The sequence below is a fragment of the Rhinoraja longicauda genome, chromosome 11 (assembly GCF_053455715.1).
Source record: "Rhinoraja longicauda isolate Sanriku21f chromosome 11, sRhiLon1.1, whole genome shotgun sequence".
Lineage (NCBI taxonomy): Eukaryota > Metazoa > Chordata > Chondrichthyes > Rajiformes > Arhynchobatidae > Rhinoraja > Rhinoraja longicauda.
This window is the reverse complement of record NC_135963.1, coordinates 5,335,771-5,356,608: the sequence shown is the minus strand read 5'-3', so window position 1 is coordinate 5,356,608 and position 20,838 is coordinate 5,335,771. Positions and strand designations below refer to the sequence as shown.

At 44.7% G+C, this 20,838-nt stretch overlaps 1 protein-coding gene across 1 annotated transcript in view; it reads left to right on the top strand.

The window, feature by feature from the left end:
- gipc2 (GIPC PDZ domain containing family, member 2) overlaps window positions 1–20,838 on the top strand; it is a 51,692-nt gene that overhangs the window by 17,170 nt on the left and 13,684 nt on the right. Inside the window, exon 2 of the mRNA XM_078408145.1 lies at window positions 14,664–14,849. Coding sequence (XP_078264271.1) covers window positions 14,664–14,849 — 186 coding nt within the window. The remainder of the gene's footprint in view (window positions 1–14,663; window positions 14,850–20,838) is intronic.

Genomic DNA, 20,838 nt, shown 5'->3' with positions numbered 1-20,838 from the left:
TCTCCAGAGGTGCTGCTTGACCCGCGGAGTTCCTCCAGCACTTTGCGGCTATCTTCGAGATTACTGCACACTTCGCCTGCATTGTTAATTTGATCAAATATTGCATCGAAAATGTTTTGTTCTGGAAGAAATCTATCGTATATGCATTGAAATAAATTCTGAAACTCCATAACTGATGTCTTTTAAGAAAATCACTGCTGTGACTTTCATGGTGCAACCTGATTTTAGCTTTTTTTTCTATAAACCAGTACATGTTTTACATGGCCATTGGAAGGAAATACCAGAGGTTCAACGTAATTGCATAGATTTTCAATCTCGAATGATTTGCTGCAGCCGTAATAGCTGAAAGAGCAAGTTGCTGCAGGAGACTGACGCGGTGTGAACAATTGCTGTTTGGACCCGGGGAGGTGTGAAATGACTAACAATTGCCGTGAAATTGAATCAGTAGCTATGGTTGTTCATCACACTGAAGGGGCCATGGATTCTGTCACTAGCCTCTGGTTCTGACTATTCCTTTAACATTTTGTCCAGAAACCAAACCAGCTCCGGGTAATAAGTGCACTCAGCTTTACATATCGTTTCTTTCATGTAAACAAATATCTTTTTTTGGAATATATGGGTTGTAGGGTAATTTGGTATTTAAGGCCTGTACATGTCCCTAATTTTTAAAATTTAGTTTAGAGATGCAGCGTGGACACAGAACCTTCGGCCCATCGAGTCCGCGCCGACCAACGATCCCCGCACACTAACACTATCCTACACACGCCAGGGACAATTTATATTTGTACCAAGCCAATGAGCAGACAAACCTGTTTGCCTTTGGAGTGTGGGAGGAAATGGAGCACCCGGAGAAAACCCTTTGCGGTCACGGGGAGAACATATAAACTCTGTCCAGATGGCACCCGTAGTCAGGATCGAACCCGGGTCTCTGGCGCTACTGTGCCACCTGTGGTGCCAACTGTGCTAAAATTAACTTGAAGAATTGCAACATCCTCTCCCGAGTTCTAGAAACTTCTGGCCTATAACTGCCCAGAGTTGAGAAGGAGCCTTAGAGCACGCTGAAGCCCTGCATAATCAGCCGCTGAAGAGAACGACTTCACAAGCTAGCCTCCAACCTACCTTGTTGGCCATTTTACTGCCATCGGTGGAAGCTCTGCAGTTGATGTAATTGTTTACGAAACCATGGTAATTCTTGATACCAAGCAACTGCTGAGAAAAACGTCTTATTGCATCTCTGTTCAATGAGCAAGGAATGTTGCGCCCAATTGACTTGGACTGGTTAACCGATAGTTGGCGTATGACCTACTCAAAATCAGTTTGGTTTAAATAAAATGTTTAACATTGTTTTGCTGACTTCTATGGCTAGTTAGTGGCAAAGAGTGGAGGAGGTAAATGTATAGATGCAGCGCAACTGAGAAACCTGATATTTGCACAACTGATGGGGCCTTGACAGAGATCTTTGTATCCTCTTTATCTACAGGCAAGGTCCTAGAGGACTGGAGAATAACCACTGTTGTTTAAGAAGACGGTAGAGAAATTGTACACCCCTGCGCTTTGCAACAATAGTAGTAAAGGTTCGAAGATTCTTCTGGGAGGATTTAACACACCTGCAAAAGCTTTAGGGATAGCTGTCAGCATGACTGTATGGGGCGTTCATATCATCTGAAGAAGGGTCTCGACCCGAAACGTCACCATTCGTTCTCTCATGAGGTGCTAACTGACCCGCTGAGTTACTCTAGCCTTTTGTGATACCTTCGATTTTAGTGGAGGTGATTAGGTGATTGAGGGCAGGGCAGAGAATGTTATTTACTTGGACTTTATTTAGTAAAGCATTTGACAACTTTCCAGGCTATTCTAAAAGATTAAGTCACATGGAATCCACAGAGACTCGGTTAATTAGATTCAAAATTGGCTGAGCCACAGAAGATGGACTGGTGTTATTCTGTCTGCTGGTCTGTGACCAGTGATGTTCATATACAATATATATGATGTTCATATTCATATATGTTCATATACGGTATGAACGTCGACTTCTCCAACTTCAGATAGCTCGTCTGTCCCTCCCTTCCCCTCCTCCTTCCCAGATCTCCCTCTATCTTCCTGTCTCCACCTATATCCTTCCTTTGTCCCACCCCCGACATCAGTCTGAAGAAGGGTCTCGAACCGAAACATCACCCATTCCTTCTCTCCCGAGATGCTGCCTGACCTGCTGAGTTACTCCAGCATTTTGTGAATAAATGTTCATATACAAATGATTTAGCCAAAAAATGTCGATGCGCTGATTAGTAAGTTTGCAACTGACACAAAAATTGTCAGAATTGAGGACGATGAGGATTATTGTCAAAGGATTCATCAGGATATATATCAGTTGGAAATATGAGCAGGGAAATGGAAGGAGGAGTTAAATCTGAACAAGTGTGAGGTGTTGCAATTTGGGAGGCCAAATGTAAGAGGAAAGTATAGAGTAAATGGTAGGGCCCTTGGGCATATTGTACAGAGGATCTTGGGTTGCAAGTCCATAGATCCCTGAAAGTGGCAAACACAAATCCATTGGGGCATTGAGAATGAATGGATGCTTTATTGTCCCATGTGGCATGTGACAAGTCACAGTGAAATTCTTTGCTTGCATACCCAAGGTATGCAATAGTCACTACATGAATGTTATTAAGTTGTGATACATCTGTATAATACTTTGTTCAGGCCACATTTGGAGTCAGTTTTGATCGCTGCATTATAGGAAGGATGTGGAGGCTTTGGAGAGGGTGCTTGAGGTTCACCAGAATGTTGCCTGGATTAGAGAGTATTAGTTGGACAAATTTGTTGCTAAACTGATGAGAAGTATAAAGAGGATAAATAGTCAGTCTTTTTTGCCCGGGATTGAAATGTCAAATTACTAGGTGGCATAGATTTAAGAAGAGGGGGGTAAAGTTTAAAGACGTGCAAGGCAAGTTTGATAAACAAAGAGTGATAGGTGCATGCAATGTGTTGCCAGGGGAAGTGGTGGAAGCAGGTACAATAGCAATATTTAAGCTGCATTTAGATAGATACATGAACAAGCAGGGAATGGAGGGATATGGACAACATGTCAAATCTTCCTCCTCTACCTTCAGTTTGAAGGAAGGGTTCCGACCCAAAACATCACCCATCCTTTTCCTTCAGAGATGCTGCCTGACCCGTTGAGTTACTCCAGCGCTTTGTGGGGTTAATTTAAATTGGCATCATGGTCAGCAGAGAAATGGGCCTGTTCCTGTGCTGTTATGTTCTCTGTTCTATGCTGGTACTGGCAATTCTTTAAACTTTGTTTATGGTACGGGGTTAAGTGAGCTGGTGCTAACAAAATCATATGGAAATGCCTTGCTTGTTTTAAAGTACAAGGAGACGCTGAGAAGACTGTAAAAATGAGATTGATTTTACATAACGTTGGTTAAAAGCAAAGGTCTCAAATGATTTTGTGTGTCATCTTCAAGGGAATCTGTTTTTCCAATGTCTTGCCACTATCACCCAATACAATCTCAGATCTAAATGTAGAGATTGAATGCAGCCATTTTAGAGTTGTCTTTCACTTCTAAATTTCATGCCCTTCCCACGCCAATTTGAAAATCTAGGTTTTTGGCACAATAGGCTATTTGGTCCTATTGTACTCCGTTTGATTGTGTTTCCACTTAACTTAATCTGGCTATCAGTATATGTTAAACCAGCATCCGCAGTTCCTCTTTTCACACTGTTTTTACTCCTTTTATCTAATTTCTCACTGTGTTTCCAATTCGAAAGCAATGACCAGTCTTCAGAGGTGATCCATTCATTGTAAAGTGCTCTAGCAGAGCCTGAGATTGAGAAAGGCTGCATAAAATCCCAAGAATTTTTCATGCATATCCACTTTCACCTTAAATTGAATTTCGGCAATTGCCCCAAGTTCTGTGACAAGTCCCACGTTTATATTGTTTGCTAAAGCAGCTTCTTCTGATTTCCCTAATTGATTTATCGGTGGTTTGACTCCAGGTTTTGTTTCCCTTTCAGATGAAAATATGTCTTTGTTCTTTTCAAGGAAGTGCTTTATAATTATGAAAACAACTCAGTTCTTTAATTGAATTCACTCTAATAGCGGTTAGTTCGAAATGGCACCAGCATGTTACAGCTTTGTTTATGTTGGTGGTGGAGCTGTACTGTTTTCCCACAGGGTCAAAGAACAAGAAATGTTGAAGTTATCTTTGCTTATTTAGAAATTCCAGAATGCTTGGGATCACGTGTTCGGAGATTGCTTTGATTATGGCTGACATTGGCTAGAATGAGTTCATAAGTGATAGGAGCAGAATTATGCCATTTGGCCCATCAGGTCTACTCCACCATTCAATCATGGCTGATCTATCTTTCCCTCTCAACCCCATTCTCCTGCCTTCTCTCCATAACCCCCAACATCAGTGAGTAGCTGTTTAAATTTCAAGCTGTCAACAATTCATCGGAAAACCAGCTCTCGTCCCCGTTTGTAGTAACAAATTTCATAATCCATATTCAAGATAATCTCTCCAGAGATGCTGCTTGTCCTGTTGAGTTACTCCAGCTCTTTGTGTCTATCCTCAAATTAACAGATTGCTTCCTATTTTAAATAAATCTTCACCTGGACTCTTACCTATTTCTCCCTTCCCCCTCCAGTCCCATTCCTTCCTCTGGTTTCACTATTCACAACTCTTGTCTCTCACCTGTTTTTAATTAAAATCTCTGGCCTTTGCTACATGTGATTCGATATAGAAACAAAACATTGCAGATGCTGGCTTATACCAAAGATAGACACCAAGTGCTGTTGTAAATCAGCAGGCTGGGTAACATCTCCGGAGAGAAACGATAGATGACCTTCAGAGTGTCTGAAGAAGAGTCCTGACCCGAAACCATCACCCAACCTTTTTCCTCTGCAGATGCTGCCTAACCCGCTGATGTACTCAAGCACTTTGTCTATCTTTGTGTAAAAATATATTTGCAAATGAATGAGATGGGGCCTGGGACTGACCTCGAAATTACACTGGTCCATGGATAACTAGTCAGTAGACAGTGAGGACTGAGTATTTTGAAGGCTTTTCTCATTCACCTGATACTGTTTACATTGTTCTCCCTTGCCTTGATCTGTCTCTGTTGTGGCTTTGAGGTTTTTTGCTTCTCGGAAGGAGTTGATTGAAATTCCTGTTAACCCAGTCCTTTGTGTGATTTGACATGCCCATTAAGTTTTCTGTACAATGTTTCCTGTACATTTGGCAATCATCTCAGAATACCTCATCTTGTTACGTTTGCTTTGTCCCAGAACAAATATATGCATGTACGGTTTGAGGAACCAGTTGTCTGCATAAGCACTGTCCGGAAGTGGCTGCTTTACTGGGGACTTTGCACCTTTTTTACAATGACTGTTCTCTAGTCACATGGCCATACCTTGTGATTTCAAAACCATTCGTTGCTTACAGGTATCAATATCTCAACAGAAGTAGTTTGAAGAAAAGTAGGACCAGGAAGTAGGAACACAAGGAACCGCAGACAAAAAAAGATGCAAAGTGCTGGAATAACTCAGCAGGACGGGTAGCATCTCTGGAGAACGTGAATAGATCGGCACCCTTGGGGAAAATGGATGGGTGATGTTTCGGTCTTGGAGAACGTGGATAGATGATGTTTCAGCTCAGGAAATGCAGATGCTGGTTTATCAGAAATGACACTAGTAAATCAGTCTGAAGAAGGGTCTCGACCCGAAACGTCGCCTATTCCTTCTCTCCTGAGATGCTGCCTGACCTGCTGAGTTACTCCAGCATTTTGTGAATAAATACCTTCGATTTGTACCAGCATCTGCAGTTATTTTCTTACACTAGTAACTCAGTAGGTCAGGCAGCATCTCTGGAGAAGCCACCTGACCCCTGAATTACTCCAACACTCTGTGTCTATCCATCCCAAAATGCTGGCAAACATCATGGTTTTAAATGTACGGTGAGTCACAGGTGGGTACCTATTTAGACGACTGGCCAACAAAGCAAGTTTCTGTCAACTTTAGATCTGGTAGCCAGGATCTTGCCAGAAATGCCCACAACTGATTAATGAAGAGTTGGGTCATTTGGCCTCGGGTCATCCTCATTCTGTGCTCCCTTTCCACACCCATGGTCAGCATGGTCACACTTTTAATAACAGATTTCCTCAGATGCCGACAAACAAAAACGCAGGTTAATGTTTTTCTCGTAGAAACAAGAAGTCGTAGTTTTCCTGTAGTCGCGCCGCCGACCGGAATGCGCCCCGGTAGGCCCTACTTGCCCCACAGGCCGCCCAGGGAGAAGCCGGGCGACGAGGTTTGTCTAGGCCGAAGGAGCCTCCGGCGGCTACGAAGGGAGTCTCGGCGGCAGCAGCGGGTGCCTCGGTGGCAGCGAGAGCCTCGACAGCAGCTGGAGCCCTGGCGGTGGTGGGGCCTCGACGGCAAGAGGAGCCTTGGCAGCAGCAGCAGGAGCGGGAACCTCAGTGGCAATGGAGCGTGGGAGGGGGAAGAGGGTAAGAACAATGGGGACCCAGTGACGGGAGGACCGCCATGAGGGACGGTAGGAGAACGAAGGTGGACCCAGCGGAGGGCACTCTAGTTTAGAATCCTCTGCCCAGCGGATAAGTCTGTTTGTTCGTTCGTTCAGGCGAAGGCGCTGTGCACACGGCAGCCAGCCAACAGTCGCTTGGCTTTTTCTTTTGTTTTCACTTTTAATTTCAAGTTTTCGTGTACCTTGTGTGATGGGACTGTTGGCAGACCGATTTCCCTCCGGGGATGAATTAAGTTTTATTATATCGCCTCATGTCGTACAAGGAACTGCAGATGCTGGTTTACACAAAAAGACAAAGTGCTGGAGTAACTCAGCAGGTCAGGCAGCATCTCTGGGGAACATGGACAGGTGACGTTTTAGGTCGGTCCCTTCTTCAGACGAGTCTTTTGTCTGAAGAGAGGTTCTGACCCAAAATGTCGTCTATCCACATTCTCCAGTGATGCTGCTTGACCCAGAGTTACTCCAGCACTGTGTGTCTATTACAGTTTTTCTTTCGGTATTGCCTCTATACCGTCTAGACACCCCTAACTCCCCACAGACCTGATGAGACGTCACCAACCTAAAACTTTGTCTCTGTTTTGCCCACTCCACAGATGCTGTCAGGCCTGCTGAATATTTCTAGCATTTCCTGTTTCAATTTTAGGTTTATAGTGCCTGCTGTTTATCGTTTAATAGTCTTCCCAAGCTGCCAAATGGATTGCCAATTATTCCGCAATATAAGGAAATAAAACTTCAAAGCCTGCTTCAGTACACCTGAATGATATATAACCGATGAATCATGTGTTTTATATCCTACTTACGATTGAAGATTAGATTGGGATCCAGCAAGCTTGCTAACAACATGGCGCCATACTGTATATGCAAGATAGACACAAAGTATTGGGGTAACTCAGCGGGCCAGGCAGCATCGCTGGAGGAAAATGATGGGTGGGGTTTCGAGTCGGGACCCTAATCGGTCTGAAGAAGGGTCCTGACTTGAGCGTCGCCTATCCACGTTCTCCAGGGATGCTGCCTGACCCGCTGAGTTACCCCAATACTTTGTGTCTTTTTTATAAACCAGCAGCTACAGTTCATTGTTTCTACAGAGGTACTCTGCAAATTATTGCTTGGTTAGCTCATCCTTGTGATCAAACCTTTCAGACCAGTTTCACATTGGAACCTAGTGATACGTCTTGCGAACGTTTGCTGCCTTGACTGTATCAATCTTCTTAGTCGTCTCTTCAAAAAAGTTCAGTTTAATTTAATGAGACGTGTCCCAAAGTACAGTGACAAAAAAAACCTCAACACATTCTGTTTAGAGAATAGTCTAGACACAAACTATTCTCCAGACCAAAAGCCACACTGACCAGTCCTTGCGTTTGTGTAGGAAGGAACTGCAGATGCTGGTTTAAACCGAAGATAAACACATGCTGGAGTGACTCAGCGGGACAGGCAGCATCTCTGGAGTGACGGAATGGGTGACGTTTCGGGTCAAGTCTGAAGAAGGGTCTCTACCCGAAACATCACCCATTACTTCTCTCCAGAGATGCTCCCTGTCCCGCTGAGTTACTCCAGCATTGCCAACGCATGCATCCTTGTGGGTTGTGTCCATCAGCAGCCTGCGTGTGGAGCAGACCAGCAAACAGCACAGCACAGCACGTCATGTTCGACTGCACTGTCCTCCGTCCCCCTGGTGGAGGGGTAGACCTCACGGCCCACGACAACAGCACATTGCACTGGCTACAGCGCCTGGAGGGCGTTACACAAGTTCTGCTGCCTCAAACGCAAGAAGAAGAAGAAGACTCCAGAATTTTGTGTTTTATCTTCTTGCCTTTCTAAATGCAGATAGATCCAGTCTATCAGAACCCCTCCCATCAACTTTCCCCTCAATGATGTTAGGCTCACCGGCATATTGACAGCTTTAGACTTTGAAACACAGCACAGAAACAGGCCCTTTGACCCACCTCGTCCGCGCTAACCAGCAATCACCCCCCAATACCCAGGAGTATTCGACACACAAGGGACAATTTAAAATTTTGTTGAAGCCAATCAACCTACAAACCTGTGTATGAAAGAACTGCAGTTGTTGGTTTAAATCAAAGGCAGACACAAAATGCTGGAGCAACTCAGCGGGTCAGGCAGCATCTCTGGAGAGAAGGAATGGGTGACGCTTCTGGTTGAGACCCTTCTTCAGACTGGAGTTACTCCAGCAATGTGTATCTAAACTACAAACCTGTACTTTGGAGTGTTGGAGGAAACAGGGGAAAACCCATGTGGTCACAAAACGTACGGATTTGGTAGAGACAGCACCCTCAGTCGGGATCGAACACAAGCATCTGGCGCTGGAAGGCAGCAACTCTATCACTGTGCCACAGTGCCACACCGGTCCATAGTTCCATGGCTTGTCCTTGTATCTCTTCCTGATTAAAGGCGCAACATTCCTCGGCTTCTAGTTGGGAAAGATACAAAAATCTTTGTTGTGTCCCCAGCAACCTCCCACAATGTCCTAGGATGCACTTTATAGTTCCAGAAGGCTCAAATCAGCTATTTAAAACAGTTCAACATCAGGAATAAATACAACCTGGCACAAGGCCCGCCTCTGCCTTGCATTGACAGTAGGTGGTGGCATATCCTGTTTATCCATCTGGTACGTGGCCTCTTACTAATTGCTAGCCAAGTTGTGAGCAAACTATCCATCTACTTGACTGGGCATCCTGGATTTCTTACACATTGAGCTGTTGAGTTTTGCTTAAGATATCTTCACCTTGTTGAGGGCGCTGCTAATGTTTGGACATGGGAATTGGGCAAAAAGATGGCGGCAGAGAGGCGCAGCAGTAGAGTTGCTGCCTTACAGAGCCAGAGACCTGGGTTCGATCCTGACTACGGATGCTGTCTGTATGGTGTTTGTGCAATCTCCCTGTGACCACGTGGGTTTCTCCAGATGCTCTGATTTCTACCCACATAGGTTCAAAAGTGAATTGGCTACGGTTAATATTGTTAATTGCCTCTGGTGTGTCGGATGGTGTACGGAGTGATCGCTGGTCGGCGTGGACTTGGTGGGCCCAACAGTCAGTTTCCATGCTGTATTTCTCTAAAGTTTAGTTTTGCGATAGAGTAAAAGTGGCTTTGCGGTGGTACATCAGTGGAGTGGGCCTGGGGACCCTTTGAGGCCCACACTGCTTCCCATTCTTACACTTTCATGTTTAGATGAGGCAGCAGCAGAAAACTAGATTGTTTGATTGTCTGAAGAACGGTCTCGACCCGAAACGTCAGATATTCCTTTTCTCCAGAGATGCGTCTGACCTGCTGAGTTACTCCAGCTTTCTGTGTCTATCTTTGGTTTAAACCAGCATCTGCAGTTCCTTCCTACACATTGTTTGAGCAAAATATACCTATTGGCAATGCTGCCTGGTTGTAGGCATTTGGAAGAAGCTGCAGCATTTTCCATAGCTGAGTTCTAAGGATTCAGGAATAGTGAGATTCTTGCTGCTGTTTGGCACATGGTATATGCTCTACATGTTCAGGTATGCAGGCAAGAAAAGAAAAGGGACTAACATGTACTTATAATGCCTGAAGCGTTTTACTATGTTACGTAGACAAAAATCACCAACCATTTTGCACGATGTCCCATTAACAGAAATGAATGAATGACTTAAATGTGTTGCTTTTGGTAACGTTTGAGAGGAGATTCAATGCAAGAATTAGTATTACTGAATCATGTTTATCTCTGTTTAATGCCCCATAGTCATTCAATGGAGCATCAATTTACCTACAATTACATACTCCGGCATCTTTGGGCGACACGGTGGCGCAGCAGTAGATTTGCCTCCTTACAGCGCCAGAGATTCGGGTTCATTCTTGACTATGGGTGCTGTCTATAAGGAGTTTGCACGTCTTCCCTGTGACCGCAGGGTGCTCCAGTTTCCTCCCACATTCCAAAGATATGCAGGTTAATTGGCTTCTGTAAATTGATGCTAGTGTATAGCATAGAATTAGTGTATGGGTAATCATTGGTCGGCGTGGACTCAGTGGGTTGAAGGGCTTGTTTCCATGCTGTTTCTCTAAGTTAAATTGACCTAAAACACCGATTTAAATTACATATTCCAAAAGGGGGTTTTACTATTTTGACAACCAAGTTAGTAGCATAAAAATGACTGGAAACACTCAGCAGATCAGACAGCATCTGTGGAAAGTGAAACCGAGACAACATACTGAATTCTGGAGAGTTTTCTTAAGCAGTATGTAGAGGCCCCCTCACGTGAGAGGGCAACGCTGGATCTAGTATTGGGAAGGGCAAGTTAATGAGGTGTTTGTGGAGGAGCCTTTTGGGACAAGTGACCACAGTTCGATTAGGTTTAAGATAGTTATGGATGGGGACGGAGAGTTATGGATAGGTCCAGGCGTTAAAATGCTCAAATGGGGTAAGGCCAACTTTGAGGGCATGAGAGAAGGTCTCGCTCAAGTTGACTGGACCAAGTTGTATGAGGGGAAAGGAACATTGGCCAAGTGGAATGTTTTTAAAAGTGTGCTGATGAAAGCTCAGGATATGTACGTCCCCGTTAGAGTGAAGGGCAAAGCAGGCAAATGTAAGGAAGCTTGGCTGACGAAGGAAATTGAGGCGTTGGTCAAAAACAAGAAGGTTGCATGGGACAGGTATGGGCAGCTGGGATCAAGTGCATCCCTGGAGGAGTTTCAGGAACTAAGGAATAAACTGAAAGAGGAGATCCGAAGGGCAAAAGATTTCATAAATATATAAGGGGGAAAGGGGTAATTAGAGAGAGAGAGTGGGACCTCTCGGGAATCAAAGCTGTCACCTCTTTGTGTAGCCACAGGAGATGGGCAAGGTCCTCAATGAGTATTTCTCCTCTGTAATTACCGAGGAGAAAGACAGTAGGATGGAGGAACTTGGAGCAGTCAATGGAAGTGTCTTGAGAGCAGTCAGTGTTACCGTCGAAGAAGTAGTGAAGGTACAGTCGTGTATGATGGTAGACTAATCTCCAGGGCCTGATCTGATATATCCGAGGACATTGCGGGAAACTAGAGAGGAAATTGCGGGAGCCCTGGTTGAAATTTACGAGTCGTCCATAAATACAGGAGAGGTGCTGGAAGACCAGAGGGTGGCAAATGTTGTGCCTCTTCAAGAAGGGCTGCAGGGAAAATGCTGGGAACTATAGGCCGGTGAGCTTAACATCTGTAGTTGGTAAGTTACTGGAGAGTATTCTGAGGGATAGGATATACAGGCATTTGGATGGGCAAGGGCCGATAATGGATAGTCGGCATGGTTTTGTACGTTGGAGGTCGTGTCTCACAAATCTGATTGATTTTTTTTGAAGACGTGAGCAAAAAGGTTGATGAGGGCAGAGCTGTAGATGTTGTGTACATGGATTTCAATAAGGCATTCGACAAGGTTCTGCATGGTAGGAAGGTTAGATTGCATGGGATCCAAGGAGAGATAGCTGAATGGATAGCAAATTGGCTTCATGGAAGGAAGCAGAGGGTGATGGTGGAAGGTTGCTTCTCGGACTGGAGGCCTGTGACTAGTGGTGTGTTTCAGGGTTCGGTGCTGGGCCCGTTACTGTTTGTCATCTACATCAATGATTGGGATGAGAACATACAGGGCAAGATTAGCAAGTTTGCTGATGATACAAAAGTAAGTGGTTTTGCAGGAAGTGAAGATGGTTGTGAAAGATTGCAACAGGATCTGGATCGATTGGCCAGGTGGGCGGAGGAATGGTTGATGGAATTTAATTCAGAGAAGTGTGAGGTGTTGCATTTTGCGATGTCAAACAAGGGCAGGACCTACACAGTAAATGGTAGGCCTCTGGGTGGTGTTGTAGAGCAGAGGGATCTAGGAGTATAGGTGCATGGTTCCCTGAAAGTTGAGTCGCAGGTAGATAAGGTGGCCAAAAAGGCTTTTGGCACTTTGGCCTTCATCTGTCAGAGTATTGAGTATAGAAGTTGGGAGGTCATGTTGCAGTTGTATAAGACGTTGGTGAGACCACATCTAGAATATTGTGTTCAGTTCTGGGCACCATGTTATAGGAAAGACATTGTCAAGCTTGAAAGGGTTCAGTAAAGATTTACAATTATGTTGTCAGGACTAGAGGGTGTGAGCTACAGGGAGAGGTTGAGTAGGGTGGGTCTCTATTCCATGGAGCAAAGGAGGATGACGGGAGGTCTTATAGAGGTGTACAAAATCATGAGAGGAATAGATCGGGTAGATGCACAGAGTCTCTTGCCCAGAGTAGAGGAGTCGAGGACCAGAGGACATAGGTTCAAGGTGAAGGGGAAAATATTTAATAGGAATCCGAGGGGTAACTTTTTCACACAAAGGGTGGTGGGTGTATGGAACAAGCTGCCAGAGGAGGTAGTTGAGGCTGGGACTATCCCATTGTTTAAGAAACAGTTGGACAGGTACATGGATAGGACAGGTTTGGAGGGATATGGACCAAGCGCAGGCAAGTGGGACTTGTGTAGCTGGGATATTGTTGGCTGGTGTGGGCAAGTTGGGCAGAACGGTCCGTTTCCACACTATATCACTCTATGACTATGATTCTAACATTTCGGGTCTAAGACCCATTGTCTGAACTGGGAAGAGAGACAGTGAGAGAAACAATGGGTAGAGATTTAAAGAAGCACCTTCACGGTTTCAAGAGGTGTTGCTCGAGCTTGAGGCCTGGACAGCAGATGGTGGAGGGGATAGAGTCGGGGAAAGCACGTGAATTGAAGGAACTGCATGAATGGGTTTTGAATCTGGTAACTTCTGGCGACATAAAATGCTGGTTCATTCACCGAATCGTACCGGATAGTGCAAGGCCTGGATCAAGTGGATGTGGAGAGGAAATTTCCACTTGTGGATGAGTCCAGGACCAGAGGGCACAGCCTCAGAATAAAAGACCGTACCTTCAGAAAGCAGATGAGGAATTTATTTAGTCAGAGGGTGGTGAATCTGTGGAATTCATTGCCACAGAAGGCTGCGGAGCCCGTCAATGGATATTTTTCAGGCAGAGATAGATAGATTCTTGATTAGTGTGGGTGTCAGGGGTTATGGGGAGCAGGCTGCAGAGAGGAAAGATAGATCAGCCATGATTGAATGGCGGAGTAGACTAGATGGGCCGAATGACCTAATTCTGCTCCTATAACCTATGAACATGGTTCAGCAACAGCTTCTTCCCAGCAACCTTCAACTAAACTCCAAACTGCCTTAGGTGCACCAGTGACTTCGGCCTTTTTTTTTCTCTATATTGTTTTATTTTATTTGTTGAACTTTTTAACGTGTGACAATAGACAATAGGTGCAGGAGTAGGGCATTCGGCCCTTCGAGCCAGCACCGCCATTCAATGTGATCATGGCTGATCATTCTCAATCAGTACCCCGTTCCTGCCTTCTCCCCATACCCCCTGACTCCGCTATCCTTAAGAGCTCTATCCAGCTCTCTTGAATGTATTCAGAGAATTGGCCTCCACTGCATTCTGAGGCAGAGAATTCCACAGATTTACAACTCTCTGACTAAAAAAGTTTTTCCTCATCTCTGTTCTAAATGGCCTACCCCTTATTCTTAAACTGTGGCCCCTGGTTCTGGACTCCCCCAACATTGGGAACATGTTTCCTGCCTCTAACATGTCCAATCCCTTAATAATCTTATACGTTTCGATAAGATCCCCTCTCATCCTTCTAAATTCCAGTGTATACGAGCCTAGTCGCTCCAGTCTTTCAACATATGACAGTCCTGCCATTCCAGGAATTAACCTAGTAAACCTACGCTGCACGCCCTCAATAGCAAGAATATCCTTCCTCAAATTTGGAGACCAAAACTGCACACAGTACTCCAGGTGCGGTCTCACTAGGGCCCTGTACAACTGCAGAAGGACCTCTTTGCTCCTATACTCAACTCCTCTTGTTATGAAGGCCAACATTCCATTGACTTTCTTCACTGCCTGTGTTTATTATAATTTCTATATAGTACTATTTTTACCAAACTGTTGTGGTGCTGCAAGTAAGATTTTTTTTGTTCTGTTTCGGTAAATAAGATAATAAAACGCTCTTGACTCTCCTGGAAGTAGTTAGTTTGGGACACCTTGTGTATCTTCTGGACCTTTACTGTTCTGTATTTACAATCTGTGTTTTTCCTCCCTACAGATTTTGTTCTGCACGTTGAACACACACAGAATAGACATGGACAAACTCCTCGGAGGACAGATTGGTCTGGAAGATTTTATTTTTGCACACACGAAGGGTCTCAGGAAAGAAGTGGATGTGTTCAAAGCAGAAGAGGCTCTGGGATTAACCATTACTGATAATGGAGCAGGATTTGCTTTCATAAAGGTAGGTTTGAATCCTCTATCTGGGTATCTCATAGAGTCATAGTCTTACAGCGTAGAAACAGGCCCCTTGATCCAACTTGCCTACACTGGCCAACATGTCCCATTTACACTAATCGCCTCCACCTGTGTTTGGCCCATATCCCATCAAACCTAATGTGCAGGAGGGAACTCCAGATGCTGCTTTACACCAAAGAGTAATTCAGTGGGACAGGCAGCATCTCTGGATAGAAGTAATGGGTGATGTTTTGAGGGCGAGACCCTTCTTCAGACTCTGAACCACCTACCTGCATTTGGCCCATATCCCTCTAAACCTGTCCTGTGCATGTCCCTGTCCAAATTTTTCTTAAACGTTGCAATAGTTCCTGCCTCAACCACCTCCTCCATGCATCCACCACACTTTGTGTGAAAATATTTCCCCTTAGGTTCTTATTAAATCTTTACTCCCAACTTAAACCTATGTCCTCTGGTTCTCGATTCCCCTGCAATAGACAAGAGGCTCTGTGCATCTACCCGATCTATTCCGCTCATTATTTTGCACATGTGTAGTCTTTTCTTTGACTAGATAACACACAAACAACAGCTTTTCACTCTATCTCGGTACATGTGACAATAGTAAACTAAAGTGACATTACACGGTGGCACAGCGGTAGAGTTGCTGCCTTACAGTGCTTGCAGCGCCAGAGACCCGGGTTCAATCCCGACTATGGGTGCTGTCGTACGTTCTCCCCGTGACCTGCGTGGGTTTTCTTCAAGTTCTTCGGTATCCTCCCACACTCCAAAGACCTACAGGTGTGCAGGTAAATTGGCTTGGCAAATGTAAAAATTGTTCCTAGTGTGTGTAGGATAGTGTTAATATGCGGGGATCGCTGGACGGTGTCAGACCAGAAGGGCTTTTTTTCGCGCTATATCTCTAAACTAAACCTTCGCAGCATGATTTGGGAACAGCTCCATTCCAAGACCGCAAAAAATTGCAGAGTGTTGTGGACGTAGCCCAGATCATCACACAAACCAACCTCCCTTCCATTGACGCCATCTGCATGTCACGCTGCCTCTTCAAGGCCAGCAGCATAATCAAGGGCCAACCTCACTCTATCTTCTCTCCTCTTCCATCAGGCAAGAGGTGTAGAAGTTTGAAAACTCATATCTCCAGAATCAGGGACAGTTCCTTCCCAACTATTATCAGGCAACTGAACCATCCTTTCACCAGCTAGAGTGCGGTCCTGACTTCCCATCTAGCTCATTGGAGACTTTTGAACATTAACAGACATCATAGGACTTTTATCTTGCACTGCATGTTCTACCCTTCATCTGTATACCGTGGACGGCTCGATTGTAACCATGTATAATCTTTACCGTGACTGGATAGCAGGCAACAAAAGCTTTTCACTAAAGTACACGTGACACTAAACAAAACTACTTGTTTATGTATCTTCACCTTAAAAGAGATGTGCATAGGGTTGGCTGCTGCTACTTTGGATAAAGCCTTTGGTTATTTTTGTATGACCCGATGAAGCAGTTTGATAGCTGCAGATTTTGCCACGACAGGAATAAGATTTTGAAAGTATGTGCAGGCATAAGGCTACTTTATCTGCAACCCTGTTTTCTTCTTGTCTATTGTTTTCCTGTCCTCTTGGTCTTGTGTGACCATGTTGGTTTTGAAAGGATGTTTGCACGAATGCAAAGGTCAACCATCTTCAATCTGGTCAGTGGTAACCCCACACAAGCTCATTTGGATGGAGAGCACAAGGCAAATACTTATTTTCTGGAGATAGGTGTCTGGAGATAAGTTGTTGCTTAGATTTTGTGCTTCATTTCTGGAGCAGTTACTGCATTTTGGAAATTGAAGGGATCGATTGACTATTTCAATTGGAGAAGGGAGAAGCCTTGAGGCAAAAGAACAAGAAAGGAGAGGAGACATTTTTCTTTATGGATCATTATGATCGACAAGATAATGTTTTTCATGCTGCCAGGGATGGTGATCAAGGCTTATGCCACCATGATAGACTCAAAGTACCGGAGTAACTCAGGAGAAAAAAGATGGGTAATGTTTTTGGTTGGGAGCAGGGATTTAGATTTATAGACCACTGGGATCTCTTCTGGGACAGGGGTGACCTGTACAAAAGGGACGGGTTACACCTTAACTGGAGGGGTACCGACATTCTGGTAGGCAGGTTTGCTTGTGCTACACGGGTGGGTTTAAACTAAATAGCGGGAGGGAGGGGTTGACTAATTGGGAGTATAGGATGGAATTAAAGGGGAAGAGAGTACAGGAAAAGTTACAAATGGAACGGAAAGTTCAAGAAGGGATAAGAGAGTGTCAGGGAAGCGAATACCGAATTAAAAGTGTTATATATGATTGCGCGAAGTATAAGAAGTATAAGAAATAAAGTGGATGAGCTTGAGGCTCAGTTAGAAGTTGGTAAGTATGATGTTGTGGGAATTCCAGGGACATGGCTGCAAGAGGATCGGAGCTGGGAACTGAATATTCAGGGGTGTACGGCCTATTGAAAAGACAGACAGGTGGGCAGAGGAGGTGGAATCGTTCTGTTGGTAAGGAATGAAATCCAGTCCCTTGCAAGGGGTGACATAGAATCAGAAGATGTAGAGTCATGGTGGATAGAACTGAGAAATTGTAAGGGTAAAAAGACCTTAATGGGAGTTATCTGCAGGTCCTTAAACAGTAGCCTGGAGATAGGGTACAAGTTGCATCAGGAGTTAAAATTAACATGTGACAAAGGTGATGCTATGGTGGTTATGTGAGATTTCAACATGCAGGTAGACTGGAAAAATCAGGTTGGTACTGGACCCCAAGAAAGGGAGTTTATAGAGTGCCTCTGAGATGGATTCTCAGAGCAGCTTGTTAGGCTGACATCAGTGGTGGGGAAAATGCTGGAGTCGATTATCAAAGATGTAAAAGCAGCGCATTTGGATAGCAGTAACAGGATCGGTGGTGCAAGTCAGCATGAATTTACGAAGGGGGAAATCATGCTTGACAAATCTGGAATGTTTTGAGAATGTAACAAATAACATGGACAAGGGAGAGCCAGTGGATGTAGTGTACCTGGACCTTCAGAAAGCCTTTGATAAGGTCCCACACAGGAGATTAGTGGGCAAAGTTAGAGCACATGGCTGCACAATAGGCTACTGACATGGATAGAAAATTGGTTGGCAGACAGGAAACAAAGAGCAGGGATTAATGGGTCTCTTTCAGAATGGCAGGCAGTGCCTAGTGGGGTGCCGTAAGGCTTGGTGCTGGGACCACAGCTATTTATAATATACATTAATGATTTAGATGAAGGAATTAAAAGTAACATTAGCAAATTTGCAGATGACACAAAGCTGGGTGGCAGTGTGAACTGTGAAGAGGATACGATGGGGATGCTGAGTGACTTGGATAGGTTGGGTGAGTGGGCAGATGCATGGCAGATGCAGTTTAATGTGGATAAATGTGAGATTATCCACTTTGGAGGCAAGAACAGGAAGGCAGATTATTATCTGAATGGTGTCAGGTTCGGAAAAGAGGAAGTATAACGACACCTGGGTGTCCTAGTGCATCAGTCACTGAAAGTAAGCATTCAGGTACAACAGGTAGTGAAGAAAGCTAATGGCATGATGGCCTTCATAACGAGATGATTTGAGTATAGGAGCAAAGAGGTCCTTCTGCAGTTGTACAGGGCTCTGGTGAGACCACACTTGGAGTATTGTGTACAGTTTTGGTCTCCTAATTTGAGGAAGGACATTCTTGCTATTGAGGGAGTGTAGCATAAGTTCATGAGGTTAATTCCCGGGATGGCGGGACTGTCATATGTTGAAAGAATGGAGCAACTGGGCTTGTATTCACTGGAATTTAGAAGGATGAGAGGGAATCTTATAGGAACATATAAAATTATCAAGGGATTGGAAATGCAGGAAACATGTTCCCGATGGAGTCCAGAACCACGGGCCACAGTTTAAGAATAAGGGGTAGGCCATTTAGAACTGAGATGAGGAAAATTTTTTCACACACAGTTGTGAATTTGTGGAATTCTCTGCCTCGGAAGGCGATGGAGGCCGATTCTCTGGATGCATTCATAAGAGTTAGATCGAGCTCTTCGGGCTAGCGGAATCAAGGGGTGTGGGGAGAAGGCAGGAACAGGGTACTGATTGTGGATGATCAGCCATGATCGCATTGAATGGCGGTACTGCGTCGAAGGGCTGAATGGCCTACTCCTGCTCATGTTGTCTATGTGTCTATGTATGACCCTCTTCAGACTATGTCCAGTATGAAGAAGGATCCCAACCCAAAATGTCATCTATCCTTTGTCTTCAGAGAAGCTATCTGACCCACTGAGTTACTCCAAGACATTGGGCCTATTCCTGTGCTGTACTGTTTGTTCCATGTCCTGTGAATGCACAGAAAGGAGAGTGGATGCAGATTCAATAATAGCTCCCACTGACAAAAGAATACATTCGCAGGAGCCTGAGGGCAGTATGATAACTTTCAGGGAGAGGGCATAACAGGCAAACGATCTCTGCTCTGTGGGGTTTGGTGATTAATGAGCCAAGGTGAGGATTTTACACAGAGTAAAGCGCTTTTTTTTACAGGCAATAATGGTTTTGAGTTGGGTCTTTTTTTAAAATCAATGTTTGAATGAATGGAGTGGGAGTGCAAGGTTGGCTTCCTGCAAGGGGAAGTATCAGTAGGGTTGGGTGTGGGTGTGTGTGTTTCCAGTAGGCACAGGATCCAGCTAGATGATCGTTGTTAGCAGTGTAAACACTTGCAAAATGTTGGCAAAGGGAAGGAAGTCATCATAGCTCTGTGTTTGTTCTGACTAATGATCTGCATTTTAGTTGGAGCGGCAACAAATCCAAATGGAAAGGCAGCCGCCTTAGTCCTGCAGCAAAATTGATTTATTATAATAGTGGAAAATAGATGTTAGTGTATGGAGTAGTTTATGGACTTCACATATTGGACTGCAGATAACTATTAATCAACTATAAATTAAATATGTACTCAATAACTGCACTTAATGTGTTTTTTCACTTGAAGTAATTATTCATTGATACTTTATTGTCACCTGTACCCAGTGACAAGTACAGTCACCTGTACCCAGTGACAGGTACAGTGAAATACTTTGCTTTGCATACAGCCTGGTTAAATTATACAGCAGACCTCACTCATCGAGGCAGTGCACAAGAGTCGCCATGTTTCTGGCGCGGACAAAATGACAAAGTCAAAGTTATTAGATTTGGTCAAATGCCATTCTAATTATCACGCTTCTTACCTGCTGCTTGTTCCAGAGGTGCCAGCTTATCAATCCTTTGAGAAGATAATTTATCAGATTCTGTGAGCAGTATGATTTTTAAGATGAGGGATTGGCATTTCTGTAAAGGCACCTGATGACCCATTAACATCAAGCATCTTTAATTCAAGTTTCCTTGAAGTGGTGAAGAAAATTCCTCCTCATAGAGTTGGCTGTGTCTGAGAGTTGACATTTTGTGTACTGCCAGGTTCTTGTGTACGGTCAGGTTCTGCAATCTAAAGAGGACAATGTTTTTTTGCATATTGCTGCCAAAGTGAATATTGCATGAATGTTTTGGGAGCAGGGTGGTGTACGTTAATGTACTTGTATTTATAATTCAGTGTCTGTGCTGTGTGACTTGAGCCATTGGTGTAGAGCAGTGGTGTCCAAACTTTTTTCAAAGAGGGCCAGATTTGATAATGTGAAAAAAACAAGGGCCAATGCCCCCCCCCCCCCCCCCCCGGACCTTTAACTAATGCGCTCTCCCACCCCGGACCTTTAACTAATGCGCTCCCCCCCCCCCCCCCCGGACCATTAACTAATGCGTTCTCCCCCCCCCCGGACCTTTAACTAATGCGCTCCCCCCCCCCCCCGGACCATTAACTAATGCGTTCTCCCCCCCCCCGGACCTTTAACTAATGCGCTCCCCCCCCCCCCCCCCGGACCTTTAACTAATGCGCTCTCCCACCCCGGACCTTTAACTAATGC